The sequence below is a fragment of the Vombatus ursinus genome, unplaced genomic scaffold (genome assembly GCF_900497805.2).
Source record: "Vombatus ursinus unplaced genomic scaffold, bare-nosed wombat genome assembly UNPS02014818.1, whole genome shotgun sequence".
Lineage (NCBI taxonomy): Eukaryota > Metazoa > Chordata > Mammalia > Diprotodontia > Vombatidae > Vombatus > Vombatus ursinus.
Genome location: NW_020954596.1, coordinates 29,486,830 through 29,504,746, shown reverse-complemented (window position 1 = coordinate 29,504,746; position 17,917 = coordinate 29,486,830). Strand labels below are relative to the sequence as shown.

The window sequence follows — 17,917 nt, the reverse complement described above, 5'->3', positions numbered from 1 at the left end:
AACCTCCTCTTGGACATGTTGAACTAGATGTCCCTCAGGCATCTCAAACTCAGCATATCCAAAGTAGAACTTATTATCTCTTCTCCTAAATTCTCTCCTCTTCTGAACTTCTCTATTATTGTTGTTGTTCCTAGTCATCCAGCTCATAATCTTAGTGTTTTCCTTAACTCCTCACTCGCAAGCACCCCATATATCAAATTTGTCAAATCTTATTGTTTCTTTTTTCACAGTGTCTCTCATATATGCTCCCTTTTTTCAACTCACAGAGCTGGTCCCCCTGGTTCAAGTCCTCATCATCTTACTCCTAGACTATTGCAATAGATGTCTGGTTGATTTCCTTGCCTCACATTTTCCCCCACTCCTGTCTAACCTTATCTAAGCTACTAAAGTAATCTTTTTCAAGGGCAGGTCTGACTATGTCACCCACCCTAATTAATAAACTCCAGTATTTCCCTACCACTTCCAGAATGAAATACAAAATGTCGTTTGGCTTTTAAAACCCGGCAGAATTTCGCCCCCTTGTAGCTTTCGAGTCTTCTAAAATCATACTTCTCCCTACATACTATATGATCCAGTGACACCGGCCTCCTTGCTGCTCCTTACCTGTGACACTCTTTTTCCTAGTACCATGCATTTTCCTTAGCTGTCCCCACATCCAAACTGTTCTCTCGCTTAATTTCTGCCTCCTGACTTCCCTGGATTCCCTCAAGACTCAGCTCCCAGTCTACTCCTGCAAAAGGCCTCTCCCACTCCACCCTCCCCAACCCTCTACTAGGGTCTTTCTTCCAAGATTACCTTTAATTTATGCTGCATATTGTATGTAAAATTTTTAACATGTTTTCCTCAATGGAAGGTGAGCTCAATTAAGTCAGGGAGTATATTTTGCCTTTCTTTCTTTAGCATTTAGTATGTGCTTGTTGACTGACTGCCCTTAGTAGGCACCATAGTTTTCTTGAAAAGTTATATTTGGCAGCAGTTCCAATGCCAAAATGCACTACTCTGTTTTAATCAATTAAAAAGCATTTATTAAGCACCTACAATATTCCAGACGCTATATTAAGCACATCAGAGATGCTCTGATTATGACTTCTACTGAAGTGGCTTTCCTTTCACCATTGAGTGCTGGGAACATAATGCATTTGTGAAGTACTTTAACAATTAGTCAATGTATGATGAAAGGATAAGCAAATATTGAGGTTGTCAGTACTATCAAAACCAAGTGAAAATGCTATGTTTATAATAATGTGCTTTTATCTTCATATGCAGATTAGATGTATTGCATCTCTCAAGGATAAAAATCATCTCATGTCTATAAAGATATTCTTTTATGATTTGTTGATGATTTAGTTCAGAGTAGTAATATTTGAAAATTCTAATTATGGATCATAGGGAGAAAAGATGCCCAATATAAACATACTGAAAGTTAGAAGAGACCTATTTCACACTAAGGAGAATTAATAACCAAATTTTAGACTTCAAAGATCACCTCGTCCAATTCCCTTATTTTATCGCTTAGGAAACTAGAACTTAGAAGAGTTCATGGTCATACAACTTGTCAGTTGAGGGGCCTAGACTAAAATCCTTGTCTCAGCTCCCAGAGGAGCCCTCCTCTTTCCATTACTTATCTTTCTAGCTGGCTTGTCTTTCTTTTTAGTCATCACTCAGTACCAATCCGCAACTCTGTAATAGCTGGGGAATCACATCTTTGTAATAATCTTGCTTAACCTTCTTGTAATAGGAGTGGCTCATATCAGGAAATGCTTGGATTTACACAATTCCTTACCTCCTACATAAAGTGGGGAGTCAAAATTCAGAGTGGATTGCTTTGATAAGTTGGTAATAGTTTTGGGGCTTCCACCATCAACGGAGAGTGACAGACTCTGACCCATTGCAATCAGTTCCACTATGTGAAAGTTTCCATCATTAATTGTCTCCACGCTGTAATAGAAAAAAAAACACAGCATTTGTTTTAGGTAGTTGATTTTAGTTCAGAACTTCTTTGATTATTCTTGTTTTTAAAATTTAAAAAGAGGTTATAATAAGAACTCCAGTAAACAGTCTATTTTTAAGGCAAAAACAAGTAGTTAATAAAAAGACATCTCAGATATAAAATAAATCAGCATTCTAGTTTTCAATATAGATAGGTTCATATGTTTTCTTCCCATTGGAGAAGAGTAGAAATGAGTAAGTTCTATCATAGTTTAGCCAGATTTTCTTAATACCTATATAGCAAAGAAAGAATAAATTATGTATTTGCTTTTAAAGATTGCTGGAATCTCATTTAGTAAATTAATGTTCCATTGTACTGAATAGTATTCTAGATCTAAGGTATCTAAATAGTGCATAATAAAAAAAGGGAGGAATTTATGTTTGATAAATGTCCACTTTCTTTCAACTTCTGCAGTGAATCTCTGAACCATCGTTTTTCAAACTTTTTCCACTGAGAATTCTTTCACAGGACTGTTACTTAAGACATTTGTTTTCTGAGTCTTTTCCAAAAGATGATGGTGATGATGAAAATAGCTAGTCCTTTAAAGTTTATAAAGTGCTTTCCTCACAACAATTCTATGAGGTAAGAAGTATAAATAAATGACTGCAAAGGGAACATTATTCAATGGAGAAATTAAAATAAACATAGGCTAAAATACCTAAATACAAAATATTCTCATTATAATATTGTTACCTACTGTAATGATCATTATTTATGATTCTGCTTCAGAAAAGCAGTGAGATAAAGGGATGGCACGTTTCTTTTTTGTTCCATTAAAAGTTCAAGTGGTGAAGTTATTCAAGAATACATTAATCTTTCATAATAGAAAATGAAAGTATACAAAGAACATGGATTAATGAGATTTTGGGATAAAGAGAACAAATAATTTCTCTTTGTGTAACAGGAATGTAATTAAATGTTAAAAGGCAGTGTGGTGCAGTGGAAAGAACAATGACTTTGGAATCACAGAACTTGAATTCAAATTCTACCTCCTGGCTAAACTATGATAGAACTTACTAATTTCTACTCTTCTCCAATGGGAAGAAAACATACGAACCTATCTATATTGAAAACTAGAATGCTGATTTATTATTGTAATCTCATTCACTACTACCTGGGTGACCTTGGAAAAATTACTTAACTTCTATGTCCCTTAGTTTCTCATCTATAAAATGAGAGGGTTCAACTAAATAGCCTCTTAGCTTTCTTCTCGCTCTGAATCCTCTGTTCTAATAATAATAGAATAAGCATTTAGAAGAAATGTATGAGGGAAAAAAAGCTACAAGAAGAAAAGACCAACTCCTTTGGATACTGTCTAGAAGCATGCATTTACATTCATTTAATTGCCATCAAAACAGCACTTAGCCTAAAAGAGAAGCCTGACAAGTATGCAGAATATTTACAACCTTTAGTGAAATAATAGTTTATCCACCATCTATATTTGTGTTGTTGTTTTTTTTTAATATTACCTCTTTTTTTTACATACAACCTTTATTTCTGAAGCTTATAACTTGTGAATGGGCAACTGAAATTTGTCTTGTTATTGACTCAAAAATTAGAAAATGTGAGACACAAAATAAGAAATGTGTTTCTGAAAATAAATGGCCTCAGTAAGGTTTTTAGGATCTTCCAAAGACTGATTTCTCATTTGGTAAATGGTTATTATGGAAACAAACAAACACAAAATTAATCCTTGAAGTTTAGAGAAACAAAGACAAACAGTACTGCAATTTCAACAGGATTCTTAATCCTTGGTATCACCAGCTGTTTATGACACTTAGCTGTTTTCTAATCGGGGAGCAAGCAATGGGTGATTTGAGAAGCATGTGTACTCGTCTGTAAACCCCTTCACACTCAAGAAGACAGCTAGGTTAGTTAGGCAGCTGAACTTCCCTTCTTGCAAAGATTTCTTTATGCTCTTGTTTGTTTGGTGACAATTAAAAAAAAAATAATTACTGGAATTACTCACAGATGTTTTACTCTTACAAATGTAGTTACTGCAATACTTAACACTATTTAAAACACAGTAGGGGAAAATATAATGGACAGGGTGGGGACTGTCTTCTAAATTAAATTGTAATGCTAGTCATTAGTGGCCTCAAATACTTTGCCTTTTCTAAGCAATAGTGAACAGCCAAATATTATTGTGAAGTTTTTATTGGGAGATGATTAAACATTTTTAATCTTTGATATTTTAAATTTAATTGTAATTAATTCTAATTAATGATTTATTTTGTTATTAAATACTATTCTTTGGATATTTATTATTATTATTGTAATTCACATTCTATAGTACATTTAAGATAACAAAAGGCTTTTCTTTCAAAAGTTCTGTGAGGTAAGCAATGTATTATCATCATCTCTTTATAGATGAGGAAAGTAAGGCTTAGAGGGAAAAAGAAATCTGCCTCGTCAATAAAAAATAATTTATTAAGCACTTTATATATGCCTGACATTGTGCCTGTGGTACAAGGAATAGTCCATGCCCCCAAGGAGCTTACACTTTGATGGAGCAGACACCATGTACATAACTAGGTTCATACAAAATGTATGCAGAGTAGAAGCAAGGTAATCTCTAGCAGCTGAGGGGACTGAGAAAAGCTTCCTGCTAAAGTGATTTGAGCTGAAAGGTGGAAGAAGGAACAGAGTTAGAGGTAAGTTAGAGGTAAGGCGGGACAGTATTGCAGAAATGAGAGATAGTGTGTGGAGATGAGAGCTGGTCCTGTGTAAGTATTGCAAACAAGCCAGTGTAGCTGGATCAATGAGTGGGTGGAGGGGAGTGAAGTTCAAGAAGACTAGAAAGGTCACCCAGCTGTTCAATGTCAGAACCAGGCTCTGAATCCATGCAACTTGACATCTGTCACGTGTAGCACTCTGTGCACTATGAACCATACATAAATAACTCAGCTGATCCAGTAGGAGGCAGACAGACACTGGCACCAACTGAAAGGTTATATTTTAAGTATCATATAAGATCATAGAAAGTTAGAGCTGAAAGAAAAAATGGAGGCTCAGCACAGCTGATTATTTCTTCCCTATTCCCTTTTCCTAGTCTATCAATATTCTTCAATGGCAACTAGAGATGAGTTTTGAGTGATGCACGGGTGGGCAGCCTCAAGAACCTCTTGCCCTTTCAGATATCAAATGGGACCCGCTGTCTTCAAAAGAATGGTGACATCCAGCCTTCACAGTCATAATGGTCACACCCAACTTTATAACCAGTTTCACAGATACAGTCTATGAGCTAAACTTAACCATCAAGTGATAGGCCAGGGTCACCAATGTTGAGGTTCCTTTTTAGTACCACCAAAATTATTCTCAATACAATACTTTCCCTCTGCATAGGCTACATATATACATAGATGACAGCAAATGACTGGACAATAGCTGTGTAGGCCTATGGAGTTGAAGTGCCTAGCCTAAGTCACATAGGTCTTAACTAGTACACTTGAGAATGAAACTCAAGTCTCTTGACTCCAAATTTACTAATCTTTCTACTGTAAGGCAAATTACAAAGTATCTATTGGATGAATGAATGAATGACACACTGAGTAATGTTGATTATAAATAGTATCAAAAAGGCAACTTAGTTGGCAACAGTCAGAAATGTCACCCCTTCTTGAGCAAGATCATTGGGCCAACTATGAGTCTAAGCCAATGTTTCGATGAGAATGAGGCTCCAAAATCTATAGCTACAAATCAAAGGAAAATCATAGTATATGAAAAGGGTTATAGTTAATGTATTGTGTTATTATAATGTGAAAGCATTAATGCATTTGATACCACAAAGCAATCAATTGCTTATAATTTTATAATTTCTGATGTAACATGACTGTGTGGGATATGTATGGAAAAATATAGATATAATCCATAAACATCCATATATAGGTAATGGAAGGAATAGCCAATAAAGGCTCATTGAAATATGAGTGATGTGGTCTTCCTTCTCTCAGCCCATGAATAATCCTGGTGAGTATTCTTCCAGAACTGTATGATGATGATGAATATTGGAGGGGCCCATTCTCTGATTCAGTGCATATACAGATATTCACTAATAGTTTCCTGATGGTTTGCTGTGCTCTAATTAATTTTGATTGGCTGCTGAACCAGAACTGAGGATACATACAGAAGGAACAAATAGATGAAAACTTTCTCTCTCTTTTTTCAAGTGAGGGAGAAGAAATTCTGTAAACCTCCAGGTAAGGGAGCCCTTTCCATACTCAGATCATCTGTGAATGAATGTCACTTTTTATTTCTTTCATTTTTGTTATGTTTCTTCATTTCTATTTAGGCGAATGAGTATTAGAGATGGAATGGATCAGCCATTGTGAGTTTCAAAAGGTCCAATGACAAGAGTCATAACAGAATCTGCTAGCAGCTAAAGTAGCTCAATCCTGGGCAGAACCCAACCCTAAGGAGTGACTTTCTTGATTCAGCCCAGCAGTACATTGACCAGGCTATCAAGACACCTTGTTCTAAAAGCAAGGAAGTGACTCATTTATTGGCTCTGTTGCACCTAAAAGAAAACTTGATGGAAAGAATATTTTTTGCGACCTTTTTAAGTCAGAGAGCCCACTCTACCTGGGGAGTAAGGTGGTAGAGGTGGTTACGCTCTTCATTTGGGAGGTTTTTGTATGTTAGGTCTTGTGATATCTTCTCAGTAAATATCCCTTTGTTAAAGCTAATTAATTGAGATTAAATGATATTGAAGAGGTATCAACTGATTATCAATAATATTGAAGACAATTTGTCAAAATGGTTTTGGGGAGACATTAATTGGTGATTTATATTGCAAGGGTAGCTAGGGGGTACAGTGGATAGAGTGCCAGGGCTGAAGTCAGGAAGACTCATCTTTGTGAGTTCAAATCTGGCCTCAGACTCTTACTAGTTGTGTATGACCCTGGGCAAGTCACTTAACTATATTTGCCTCAATTTCCTCATCTATAAAGTGATCTGGGTAAGGAAATGGCAAACTACTCTAGTATCTTTGCCAAGAAAACCCCAAAATGGTGTCACAAAGAGTCAGACATGACTGAAATGACTGAAAAACAAACAACGATTAGAGAGACTTCTGATACAGCATTAGTAAACTTCACAACACCCGTAGGGTTACCCCTAGAATCCTGAGTGAGGGAAGAAGTAGTCTTTCTCTATCGATTGATTTGCTGGTTTATATGTGGGAGAGTTACTCTGGAGCCTATATGTACCACACAAAGTTAGCTCCTGTACTTAATGGTGCTGATTACATGGTTGGGACTCAATAAACATTCATGAATTAAGTGATTTATTGTCTGTATTTATACATTATTGAGTGTAAAACAATGACTATGAAGAATGGTCAACCCTTGGAGCAAAATTTCATACTGAAAAGGTCTAGGAGTACTGTGCTGTGCATTCCAAAAAGGATATTATAAAACTGGCCATGGAAAACTACCATGGCACCTTATAGCTCTTTGTAATAGGCTACTACAGCAAATATTAGGGAGATAGTAGAGGGTGATGGAAATAATATTGGTCAAAGAGCTTGGAGACCTGTAATCTTAGCTCTGCCATTAGCTGCGGGATCTGGGGAACATTTCCTATTACCTCTATTTTCTATCTGTAAAATGAGGATGACACTTGACCTCCCTCCCTCAAAGAGTTCTTGTGAGAATCAAATAAGACAATGTATACAAAAGCACTTTGAAAAGTAACAGTTGCTATATATAATGCAAGCTATTATAAACACTACTAAATCTATTCAGTATTTCTTTTAAAAAATCAATCATTCAGTAAGCATTTATTTAAAAGGCATAGCAGTGAGGTTCTAATAAAAATAACCTGTCAATAACTAAGACCCTTTCTGAAACCTACAAATATCCATGTGGAATAGTACCTTAATTTGTAAACTGATGTTGATTTTCTTCTTGTAGGAGAGTAAACCCCAGAATAATTGCAAAATTGTTAAAACCAAGTTAAATGATTCTAGAAAATTTTCACAAAACAAACAAACCCTTTAAAAAACAAAAAAACCCTTTAAAGTTCAAGCCTGGATATTCTAGAACTTCATAAAAAGAACTGTCCCACCCATTTATATTGGGCTATGGAGGAAATTGTGCTGGATTGGGAGATGGGAAATCCTGGTTCAAATCTGTGTGATATCATTAAACTAGTGGGTGACCTTGAGCTAGTCACTCTGCCCCTCTGGGTCCCAGTGTCACCATCCATAACACAAAGGGCTTGGACTAGGGGAATCTTTGAAGTTCTATTCATTAATAACGTCCCAAGAGTCCCTGAGTCTATGAAAAATGAGAAAATTTTAAAAAAAGCTTAAAGACAACTTTTGGGCAATGCTACAAAGAGCTTTGAGGCACCTCTCGGGGTTTAAATAAAAAAAGGGGGAGTAATTAAGAATATGTGATTGACCTTGGCCACTTGACAAATAGTGAAATATCTGCATTGAAATATATTGTTCTCCTTTATTTTTTTAAGACAATGCCATGATTTATGTGGGTGGCTGTGGCTTAAAAGAACAAGTCAGAACCAAGAGTCCTTTCCATGCTGGGCATTTAACAGAGGTTTCTTTCTTTTTTAAAAAACAAAACAAAACAAAACAAAAACAAAAACAAAATCATGAGAGGCACTGGACAGTGTCCATCAGTCATTTGCATAAGCAGCCTTTAAAATGAAAACTGTTAATTAGGAGTCTTAATGCTACTCAATAAAAGATGGCCTGGGGTAAATCAGCAAGGTGGCCCCCTATCCCATCTTTATATACCCACCAGCAATACAGTGAAATCCTTTCAGATCATGATAGGAATTGACAAGCCCTCTTTTATTACTCCTTTGGGAATGATATGTTTGATGACTCATAAGAGTCTTGAGTGAACGAACCATTTTGTGCTGGGCCTTTACACTGAAAGCATAAATTGCATTTATAACCATTATTATGTAATTTAACTTTGCTGCACCTATCTATTACCTGAAACTTTATTTCTTCTATTTCTGGGCTATGTAATGGATGTATGAAAGCAAAGCAATTACTCAGCTATGCCTTGAGGGTTTGTTATTAGAAGAAGTGGGTTTTTGTTGTTGTTAAAAAAAATCAAGTCTTAAAAAAGAGAGAACAAGATCTTAACTTGAAAAATCTGGGTTTCTTTTTCTGTTGCACTTGTGCCAGGATACATTATACTGGGGAAATCATATTTTATTTTAATCAGAAATCTGAAGACTTACAAATGGTTTAAGAAATAAAAAAAGTTTATTAGGCTTGGCTTTATGAAAAATCAGGATTTTCTATTTAAATTTAAAAAAAAAACTGAGGGAACAGTTTAATTTAAAAAGGGGTTGGTGTGGGAATCAGAGGAAAAATTAAGTTGGACATGTTACTTACCCTCTCTAAGCCTAATTTTCCTCACATATATTCAAACACGTAAGTGGATCTGCAAACTCCACCATCTTTCCAACAATGCAGACATGCCTCACCCATGCCTGCCTACCCTGTGTGACTTTATTCACATTCTCCCAAAAGTTCACTTCAAAGGTTCATGCAATGGGCCATATCCTTCTTTGCTTTCTCTCCATATCATAAGGGTATTAATGGAGCACATCACTTCCATCTCTCCATCCCCTACATGTTAAAGGGCTAGGAAGCCAAATGAAATTATAGATGTGTTCATAGGTTATGCACCTTTCAGAAGTAAAGTTTTTTTTATAAATTAAATATTAACTTTATCTTTTAAGATCATTTTTTTTTTTAGGCAATTGGGGTTAAGTGACTTGCCCAGGGTCACACAGCTAGTAGGTGTCAAGTGTTTGGTCTGAGGCTGGATTTGAACTCAGGTCCTCCTGACTTCAGGGCCAGTGCTCTATCCACTGTGCCACCTAGCTGCCCCTAAGATCATGTTTTTAAAAGTATATCAATAAAAGATCACACATTCCAGAAGGAAGTAAACAAAAAGTTAAAATGGGAATGTTGGATGTGAAGAGGTAGAAAATCAAACCTAAGGGACAGTCAATGACATTTAAGTCATTGGTATTTCAGTGTGATGGGGCAGGGCCTCAGGGTAAATGGAATCCTTTTTGAACTGTGTACCAGCAAATCACAAAGCTAAAGCATGCCCTCAGAGCTAGCTCCTTAGGATCTTCAGAACTCTGCTAATTCCTAAGCTTTGATCTTTAGACATCACATAACACTTTGTTTTCCACTTCTCTACTTAATTAAAAAGTGTATTACTGTATTTGTGTTAATACCCTACTAGACTGAGATCTCCATAAAGACAAGGGTCCTGTCTTTAATAAACTTTGTATCTACTCTAGGGTTTAGCACAAGGCTCTGCACACTGTAGGCACTTGATAAATATTTGGTCTTTATCTATAGCTCATTCCAGATACTACCAAATGCAAATATTTTACAAGGACCACTGCTCACTTCCAGATGATAAGGAAAGTTATGTTCTTTGCTGACTAGTCAATAAATATTTATTAAATGCCTACTATGTACCAGACACTGTGCCATGTTGGGGATACAAATGCAAAAAAAAAAGTTCTTGCCATCAAGGAACTTACAATCTAATGACTTATCTTCATAAACTTAGATGATTGAGTATAGTATCCTATATACTTTACCCTTGAAATGATAGGATGTCATGTCAAGGACTGTCCCTGTTTATGTAGATGGACTATTATATTGAAACAATAATTAAATGCATGTACCAACTAAATTCTTTTTTCCCCCTTTCAACCAATTAAAGAATAATATTAAAAAATAAAGATATCTTAGGTTGGGAATTCTTAACCTGGGATCTGTGAACTTTTTTTTATTTTGTACATAATTTGATAACTATTTCAATATAACTAGTTTTCTTTGTAATTCATTTGTATTTCATCTCATACATTTTAAAAGATTCTGAGAAGGGGGTCGGTCCATAGGCTTTACCAGACTGCCAGATAGGTCCATACACAAAAAAAGTTTAAGAACTCCTGCCTTGGGTTCTCTTCATTTGAGTGACTTAGAAAGCTAACTTAATTCAATTCAGTGTGCATTAAAGGATATATGTATGTGCTTTAATAATAGTTCCTAATCCCAATTTAATTCATAATATCATGTAAAAGGTCATTTTTATTTTTAATTTCAAATAACCTCTAGAGAGTTCTAATAGATTCAATTATTTGTTATAATTAATAACATATTTCTCAACTAGTAAATAAACCATTTAATTTTTTTCTCATTGTGCTTAACAATGAGGAAACAATGAAAATGTCATACATGGTATAAAATTATTGTAAATTTAAAATACACATATAATATAAAATTATTCCTTTAAATATTCAAAAATTTTGATTAAAATTTAAATTAAACATAAGTTAAAATTTAACTAATTAAAAATGTAAAAATTATGCAGCATTTCAATGGAAAATTATATTAATATGTTCTAAGTTTAAAAAAATTAACATCTATATAAATATTAATTACTCAATAAGCATTAACTTAGTGCCTATTAAAGCTAGGTTTTAGGGCTACAAAGAATGAAACAATTCTTTCTCTCAAGTAGTTCATCTCCATATTCACCTAGTCCAACCTATACTTAAACAGGAATCTCATTTACAACATTCAACAAATGGCTATCCAGCCACCATTGTTTACCTTTTTGTGAAGGTAACTTATGTAACACACTCCACTTTGGATACCTCTCATTATTAGGGATGTTGTTATACTAACCAAAATCAGCCTTTATGATACTTACCCTAAGGCTCCTAGTTCTGCCATGTGAGGGCAGAATAACAAATCAAATCTCCCCTCCCCATGCTAGCTCTTCAAATACTCCAAGATAGTTATCATGTTCCAAGATTATCCATGTCTTGTCTCTTCTCCAAGCTAAATATCCTAAATTCCTTCCACTGCTTCTCATTTGGCATGGTTTCCAGTTCCCTAAATATCCTGGCTACCATCTTTTGCATCAATAAACTCCAGCCTTTTTGGTATCCTTCCTAAAATGTGTGTCATCCCAAACCAAACATAACACTCCTTTGTGATCTGACCAAGACAGAGTATGGTGAGACTAGCACATCTCTTGTCATGGGCACCATGATTCTGTTAATGCAATCAAAGATCACATGAGAGTTTTTCCACACTGTTTATGTATACTGGGTTGAAAGTCCACTAAAATAAATATAATTTAAGTCCACTAACCATTTTCACATGAACTGTTTCATAACAGTGTCTTTGCCATTCTTAACTTGTAGAGTTATTATTATTATTTTTTTAAACTGTGACTGGAAGTCTTAACATTTATCCCTGATCAATTTCATCTTATTATATTTGGATCATGGTTTTAGTCCATGGAGATTTTTTTGTATCCTGCTTCTGCCATGTGGCCTATTAGCTATCTCTCTAAACTTTGTGTCATCCATTCATTTGATAAAAACACTACCTTCCATTCATCCTAATAACTGATAAAAATATGACCAGAATTGGCGCTCAAGTTAGACTTGAAACTTGAGCTGTCTGCTTAGTTTAAAGGAAAGATTTAGTCTATGAAACTTTAAGAAATAAAGAGTGAGGCCAAATTGGGGTGAGAGGATAGAGATAACAATTTTTAAAAAGTTGAAATTTATTTTTGACATCTTACCACTTACCATCTCTTCCTTCTAGGGTGTTTGCCTATAGCCTGCCCTGCCAGGTGTCTATAATGCATAGTATTTTTAAAAGCCTAATTTTTAGCTAGAGATCAACTGATTTCAACTAATGTGTTATTGATAACTGTACTACCTATTCAAAGGATATAAATTTTGCTAGGGAATTTTTGAAAATAGAAAATAAAAGACTTTATGATCCAAAGGAATTTGTCTAATGGTGGGATTTTAAGTACAAGGAGAAAAGTTATGGAAACAAAAATTGTGGATCTATGGTTATGCCAGGTGATTTTTAAATTATGCCACATGGCCTAGAGGAGCATCATGGTATAGTGGATAGGGCCCTTGGTTTAGAGTCAGGAAAATCTTGGCTCCAATTTTACTTCAGATGCTAACTAGTTGTGCAGACCTGGGCAAGTTACTTAACCTCTCTGTGTCTCAGTTTCTCCATCTGTAAAGTGAGAGGGTGTCGAACTAGGTAACCTCTAAAGTCCTCTAAATCTTTGAACCTATAATCTTTATTACCTACACTACATAATTAAACAGCCACCAATGCTATCAAGAGCAAGAGATTGGTATAGAATCAAAAAGTTAAACAAATGATTGTTTTTTATGTAGAAGTACATTTTGATATACATAGGTGCGTATGATGTGTTGACTTACTGACTTTGTCAATATCTGTTATATTACTTATACAATATTTAATTGCATATTATGTGGGGACATTGTTGTTATTCAGTCATTCAGTCATGTGTCACTCTTTATGACCCCATGGACCAAAGCACAATCAGGCTCTCCTATCCTCCATTATCTCTCAAAATCTGTCCAAGTTCATGTTCATTGTTTCCATGACAGTTTCTATCCATCTCATCCTCTGCTGACCCCTCTTCCTTTTGCCTTCAATCTTTCCCAATATGAGGGTCTTTTCCAATGAGTCCTGTCTTTTCTTTTCTTTTCTTTTTTGTTTTCTAGGCAGTTGGGGTTAAGTGACTTGCCCAGGGTCACCCAGCTAGTAAGTGTCAAGTGTTTGGTCTGAGACCAGATTTGAACTCAGGTCCTCCTGACTTCAGGGCCGGTGCTCTATCCACTGTGCCACCTAGCTTCCCCAAGTCCTGTCTTTTCATTATGTGGCCAGATTATTTAAGCTTTAGCTTCAGTATTTGGCCTTTCAGTGAATAGTTTGAATTAATTTATTTAATTATTGACTGATTTGATCTTGTTCTTCAAGGGAGTCTTCTCCAACATCATATTAGTATACATTTTAAAAATGTTTTTTATTGTATTTATTGTATAAAATTTATTACTGATAGTGAGTTTGTCTAAATGCACATATTCAAAGACCCTGAAGTAATTACACTAAACCTATATAGTTTTGGAAAAATACAAAGGCAGAGTAAAAGAGCACTTGGTCTAACCATGCACAGTAGAAAAATGAAGTGGACAAAATTGCCCATTGCCTAGATTATGACATAACACAAAGTTTGTTGAATTAGTCCATTAATATTTGAACCTTGGACAAGTTACAAAAATGGATAAACTAAGCACAATGGTAGGATATGAGGCAAAATTACATTTGGGAAATTGTGTAGCACATTTAATGAGCTCAAATTGCTTGCTGCTAAAATCAATCTCTTTAATGCAAGTATTCGCCTGATTAATACTATACTGCTATAAATCATGAACTACCGTGAAGTTAGAAGAATTAGTGATTACAAATAACCAAAGGGCAATAGAAAAACCAAAGTGGCAATGAGAAGGGTATATCATGTTACTCGAACATAATAGGTAGTATGAAGAAAACCTCCACATTATTGAGACTGTACACAACCAGAAAACAAAGCGGGCCAGTCATTTATCAATCATGAAGGCAATAGATGGACAATCCACGTAGGACATTGGCATTACTATTATACTAAAAGAGCAAGAGAAATGCCCCTGGAATTTAGAATAGGTTCTGGATAGACAGCTTTGAAGAATATATGGGAAAAAGTAGACAGGATAAAAAATGCCTGGATTGAGATCTGCATTAGCAGAAAAAGCCACTGAAAAGATCACAGGTACATTGCTATATAATGTTTGGAGTTATTGGTTGAATCAATAAAAACATTAATCCTTGGAGTATTGACATATCATTCTTATATCTTTTAAGAATACACATACACATACACATACATATATATATGTGCAGTCTTTTTTTTCTTTGAAATTTTGAAAAATTGATATCTTTTGGGCTTACTTACTAGCCAAAGAACCTCTGAATGGAAAGGACTACACCTCATACTTTATCTCTCTCTCTCCCTTAAAGCTATTCCACAACCATTAAGACTAACTTTGAAAGGCATGGAGGGGTTATAATCTATATTGGTGGACTGGAACAGCCATTTCAAGATTATGGAGCTATCCATGCATCAAAGCAAATGCCATGTGATCATGACACCTCCTTTCCCAGAGCTCATAGCATAATATATTGCATTATGGAAGAGAAATGAAAATAGAAACTTCCTAATAAATTTGTATATATATATATATATATATATATAGAGAGAGAGAGAGAGAGAGAGAGAGAGAGAGAGAGAGAGAGAGAGAGAGAGAGAGTTGACACAGCTGCCCAATGTTTCAGGACAAAACTTATATTTTCCAGGGTAGTAAATAAAAAACATAGGGCTATATTATCATTCACCTTTGAAAACTGTCTATTACTTCAGAGCAAATCTCTTTTGCAAGATGTATCTGAATTAAAAAAAAAAAACTGATGGCATAAGTCAGGTGATAGTTAACCTGGGTTAAGATTCTGAATCACTGTATTCAGATACTTTCAGGAAGGCCAACCACTAGTCCTATGGTAGAAAGCTTGTAATTGAATGAACATTATTTCATTAATTTTATTATTTATATTCATATATTAATAATTTATTAATTTTATCATAGTTTAATATTATTTTATTAATATTGAAATTTCATTCCAGCATGCTGAAGAAGCACTATATTAAAGTCACAAATATGTAGTTGGAAGGTCTTAGTAAAATTGGGCCAAAAACTTAAAGTCAATAGCTATAGAATCAAGATTAGCTGCCTACCTGTCAAATGGTTAGAATATAACAGGGTTGGGGAACCCGTGGCCTTGAGGCCACATGTGGCCTTCTAGGTCCTTGGGTGCAGCCTTTTGATTGAGTCCTAGTTTTACAGAACAAATCCTCTCATTAAGGGGATTTGCTCTATGAAGTTTGGAATCAGTTTAATGGCTGTACTTGAGGACCTAGAGGGCCACATATGGCCTAAGGCCACAGGTTCCCTACCCTAGTCTAGGATATTCTCATTTATCATTTCTTGCCTCTGTTGTGTGACTTAAAGAATAGCTACAGTAACAAAATTATGACTTTGCAATGGCTACCTAAGGTGGGTAATACTATAGTCATATTTGTTGGTTGATGAATTAAAAAAAGGTAGCCAAAATAGATGGTTTAAGACATGTAAAAAGTGGTAGAAAAGTCTCTGGTCTTGGTTTGCCCCAAAGTGGCAATGGGTGTGTGAAATGTATGTAAAAGGAGCTCTCAATTAAATCTCATATCCTGACATAATCATCTGTTATCTGTAAGCCAAGTCTGGTAGTATTTTGATTGATTTCAATATGGACCCATATTTAAATATGGCATATTTGTTGTCTGAAGACCATCCTAACTAAGATCAGTGAGATTTATCCCTGGGTTGACCATAAAGAACTTTTTCTCATCTAGAGAACTCTCAAAAACCAAATTTCTAGCCATGGACAAGTTGCAATCTGGCTGGTGCACCTACAACAACAAAATCATGAATCTTTGAAATATTGAAGCATTAGGCACTATCAAACTTTGCATTTAATATGCTGTCATTAGCAATGGTGATCATATTTCCCAGTGTTTTATTATTGTTCTTTGGATGAAAAGAAATGTGTTCATCTAAAATGGATTTAGGGACTTACATACATTGGATAGCATGATTTGACAGTACTACCTTGAAAAATGGAATATTAGATGCAATATCTAACTTTTTGAGGTACATTAACTCTTTAAGTCCATTATTTACATACAATTTAGTGACTGCTTGAATCTTATTCATAGGGTACAAATGATGACCATTTGTCATTGGTACTGTCATGAGATAGTATTCAAGTCTTTGAAATATAGTCCTAGAATCTAGACCAGGGGTGTGGAACTTGTGCCTTTGAGGTCACAGGTTCCCCACCCCAGCTAGACAAATGCAAGGCATTAATGTTATTAAGTCGAATATCTTGACCTTATTCCTTTAGATAAAATGAGATTGCTTTAATTGGAAACTGATTTAGAGAAATTAAGTAACTTGCCCACAACAATTAGCAGAACTGGTATTTTAGTTATGTGGGAACTCAAATAAGTTATCCTAACTCACCTTATTCAAAGAACCCAAATCCATATTTAATTTTTAAATTACAGCAAGCAAAATATAGAACATATATTCCACTAATAGCATAACTCCTACACATTGAATTTTCCCATAGCAAACTTCCATATTCAACTACTAGCTTCAGTTGTATTATTATATAGCATTAAACAAGAATTTTAATCAAATTATTCCTTTCTCACCCATTAGAAATGACTATATGGGAAACTAATTTTTTTTTTTAATAAACACTTTTTTTTATCTCTACTGCTACTTTATGGGCCTTCACCTGTAAATGGCAGATGCCGGATAAGTTCCTGTGTCGTAGCTGGCCCGCACACGCCCACGATATAGCTCCACTGCTATATGATCTTTGTCACCTTTATACAGAAGAATTCCACTGTCCTCATCTGTGGCAATCTAATGAGAAAGTAATCACTGAATTATAAGGAAAAAAGTAGTCACACTAACACAGTTTCATTCTAAACACAGTGGGAAGACTATGTGAATTTAAAGTCTGTTTTCTTAAAGTAATGGGGATATATGAATGCATGCCATAATTATCTATTGTAATAGGAAAAGAAATTCTAGCCTCTGCTTTATAGTGAAGTAAGGAAATATTAAACAAGTAGATAAAGTGGTGGTGGGAGGGGCATGTGTTCAATTGATCAAATAATGATAAAAATTTTCCAGGCTATTTCATCTGTTCTTTTTTTTTTTTTAATGTAGGTTTGCAATGATGCTTATGGACCTATGTAATCCTAGACAAATTACTTAACTTTCTCCCGAGGGTCCTCCTAGCTCTAGCTATGATCTGATATTTTATATTTCATTGACAATCTATAATAGCTATTATTACAAAATGACGAGACTGGTTTTGATAAGCTACCCTTACACAAACCTAATGTCATTACTTAA

General features: G+C 35.0%; 1 protein-coding gene across 2 annotated transcripts in view; it reads right to left on the bottom strand.

Annotated features, from left to right (window-relative positions):
* The window catches only part of SLIT2 (slit guidance ligand 2), a 397,271-nt gene that overhangs the window by 10,899 nt on the left and 368,455 nt on the right, over nt 1-17,917 (bottom strand). For both annotated transcript variants that reach the window (XM_027836326.1, XM_027836327.1), the window contains 2 exons: nt 17,289-17,419; nt 1,784-1,938 (listed from right to left, as the gene is read on the bottom strand). In XM_027836326.1, the coding sequence (XP_027692127.1) occupies nt 1,784-1,938; nt 17,289-17,419 (286 nt within the window). The remainder of the gene's footprint in view (nt 1-1,783; nt 1,939-17,288; nt 17,420-17,917) is intronic.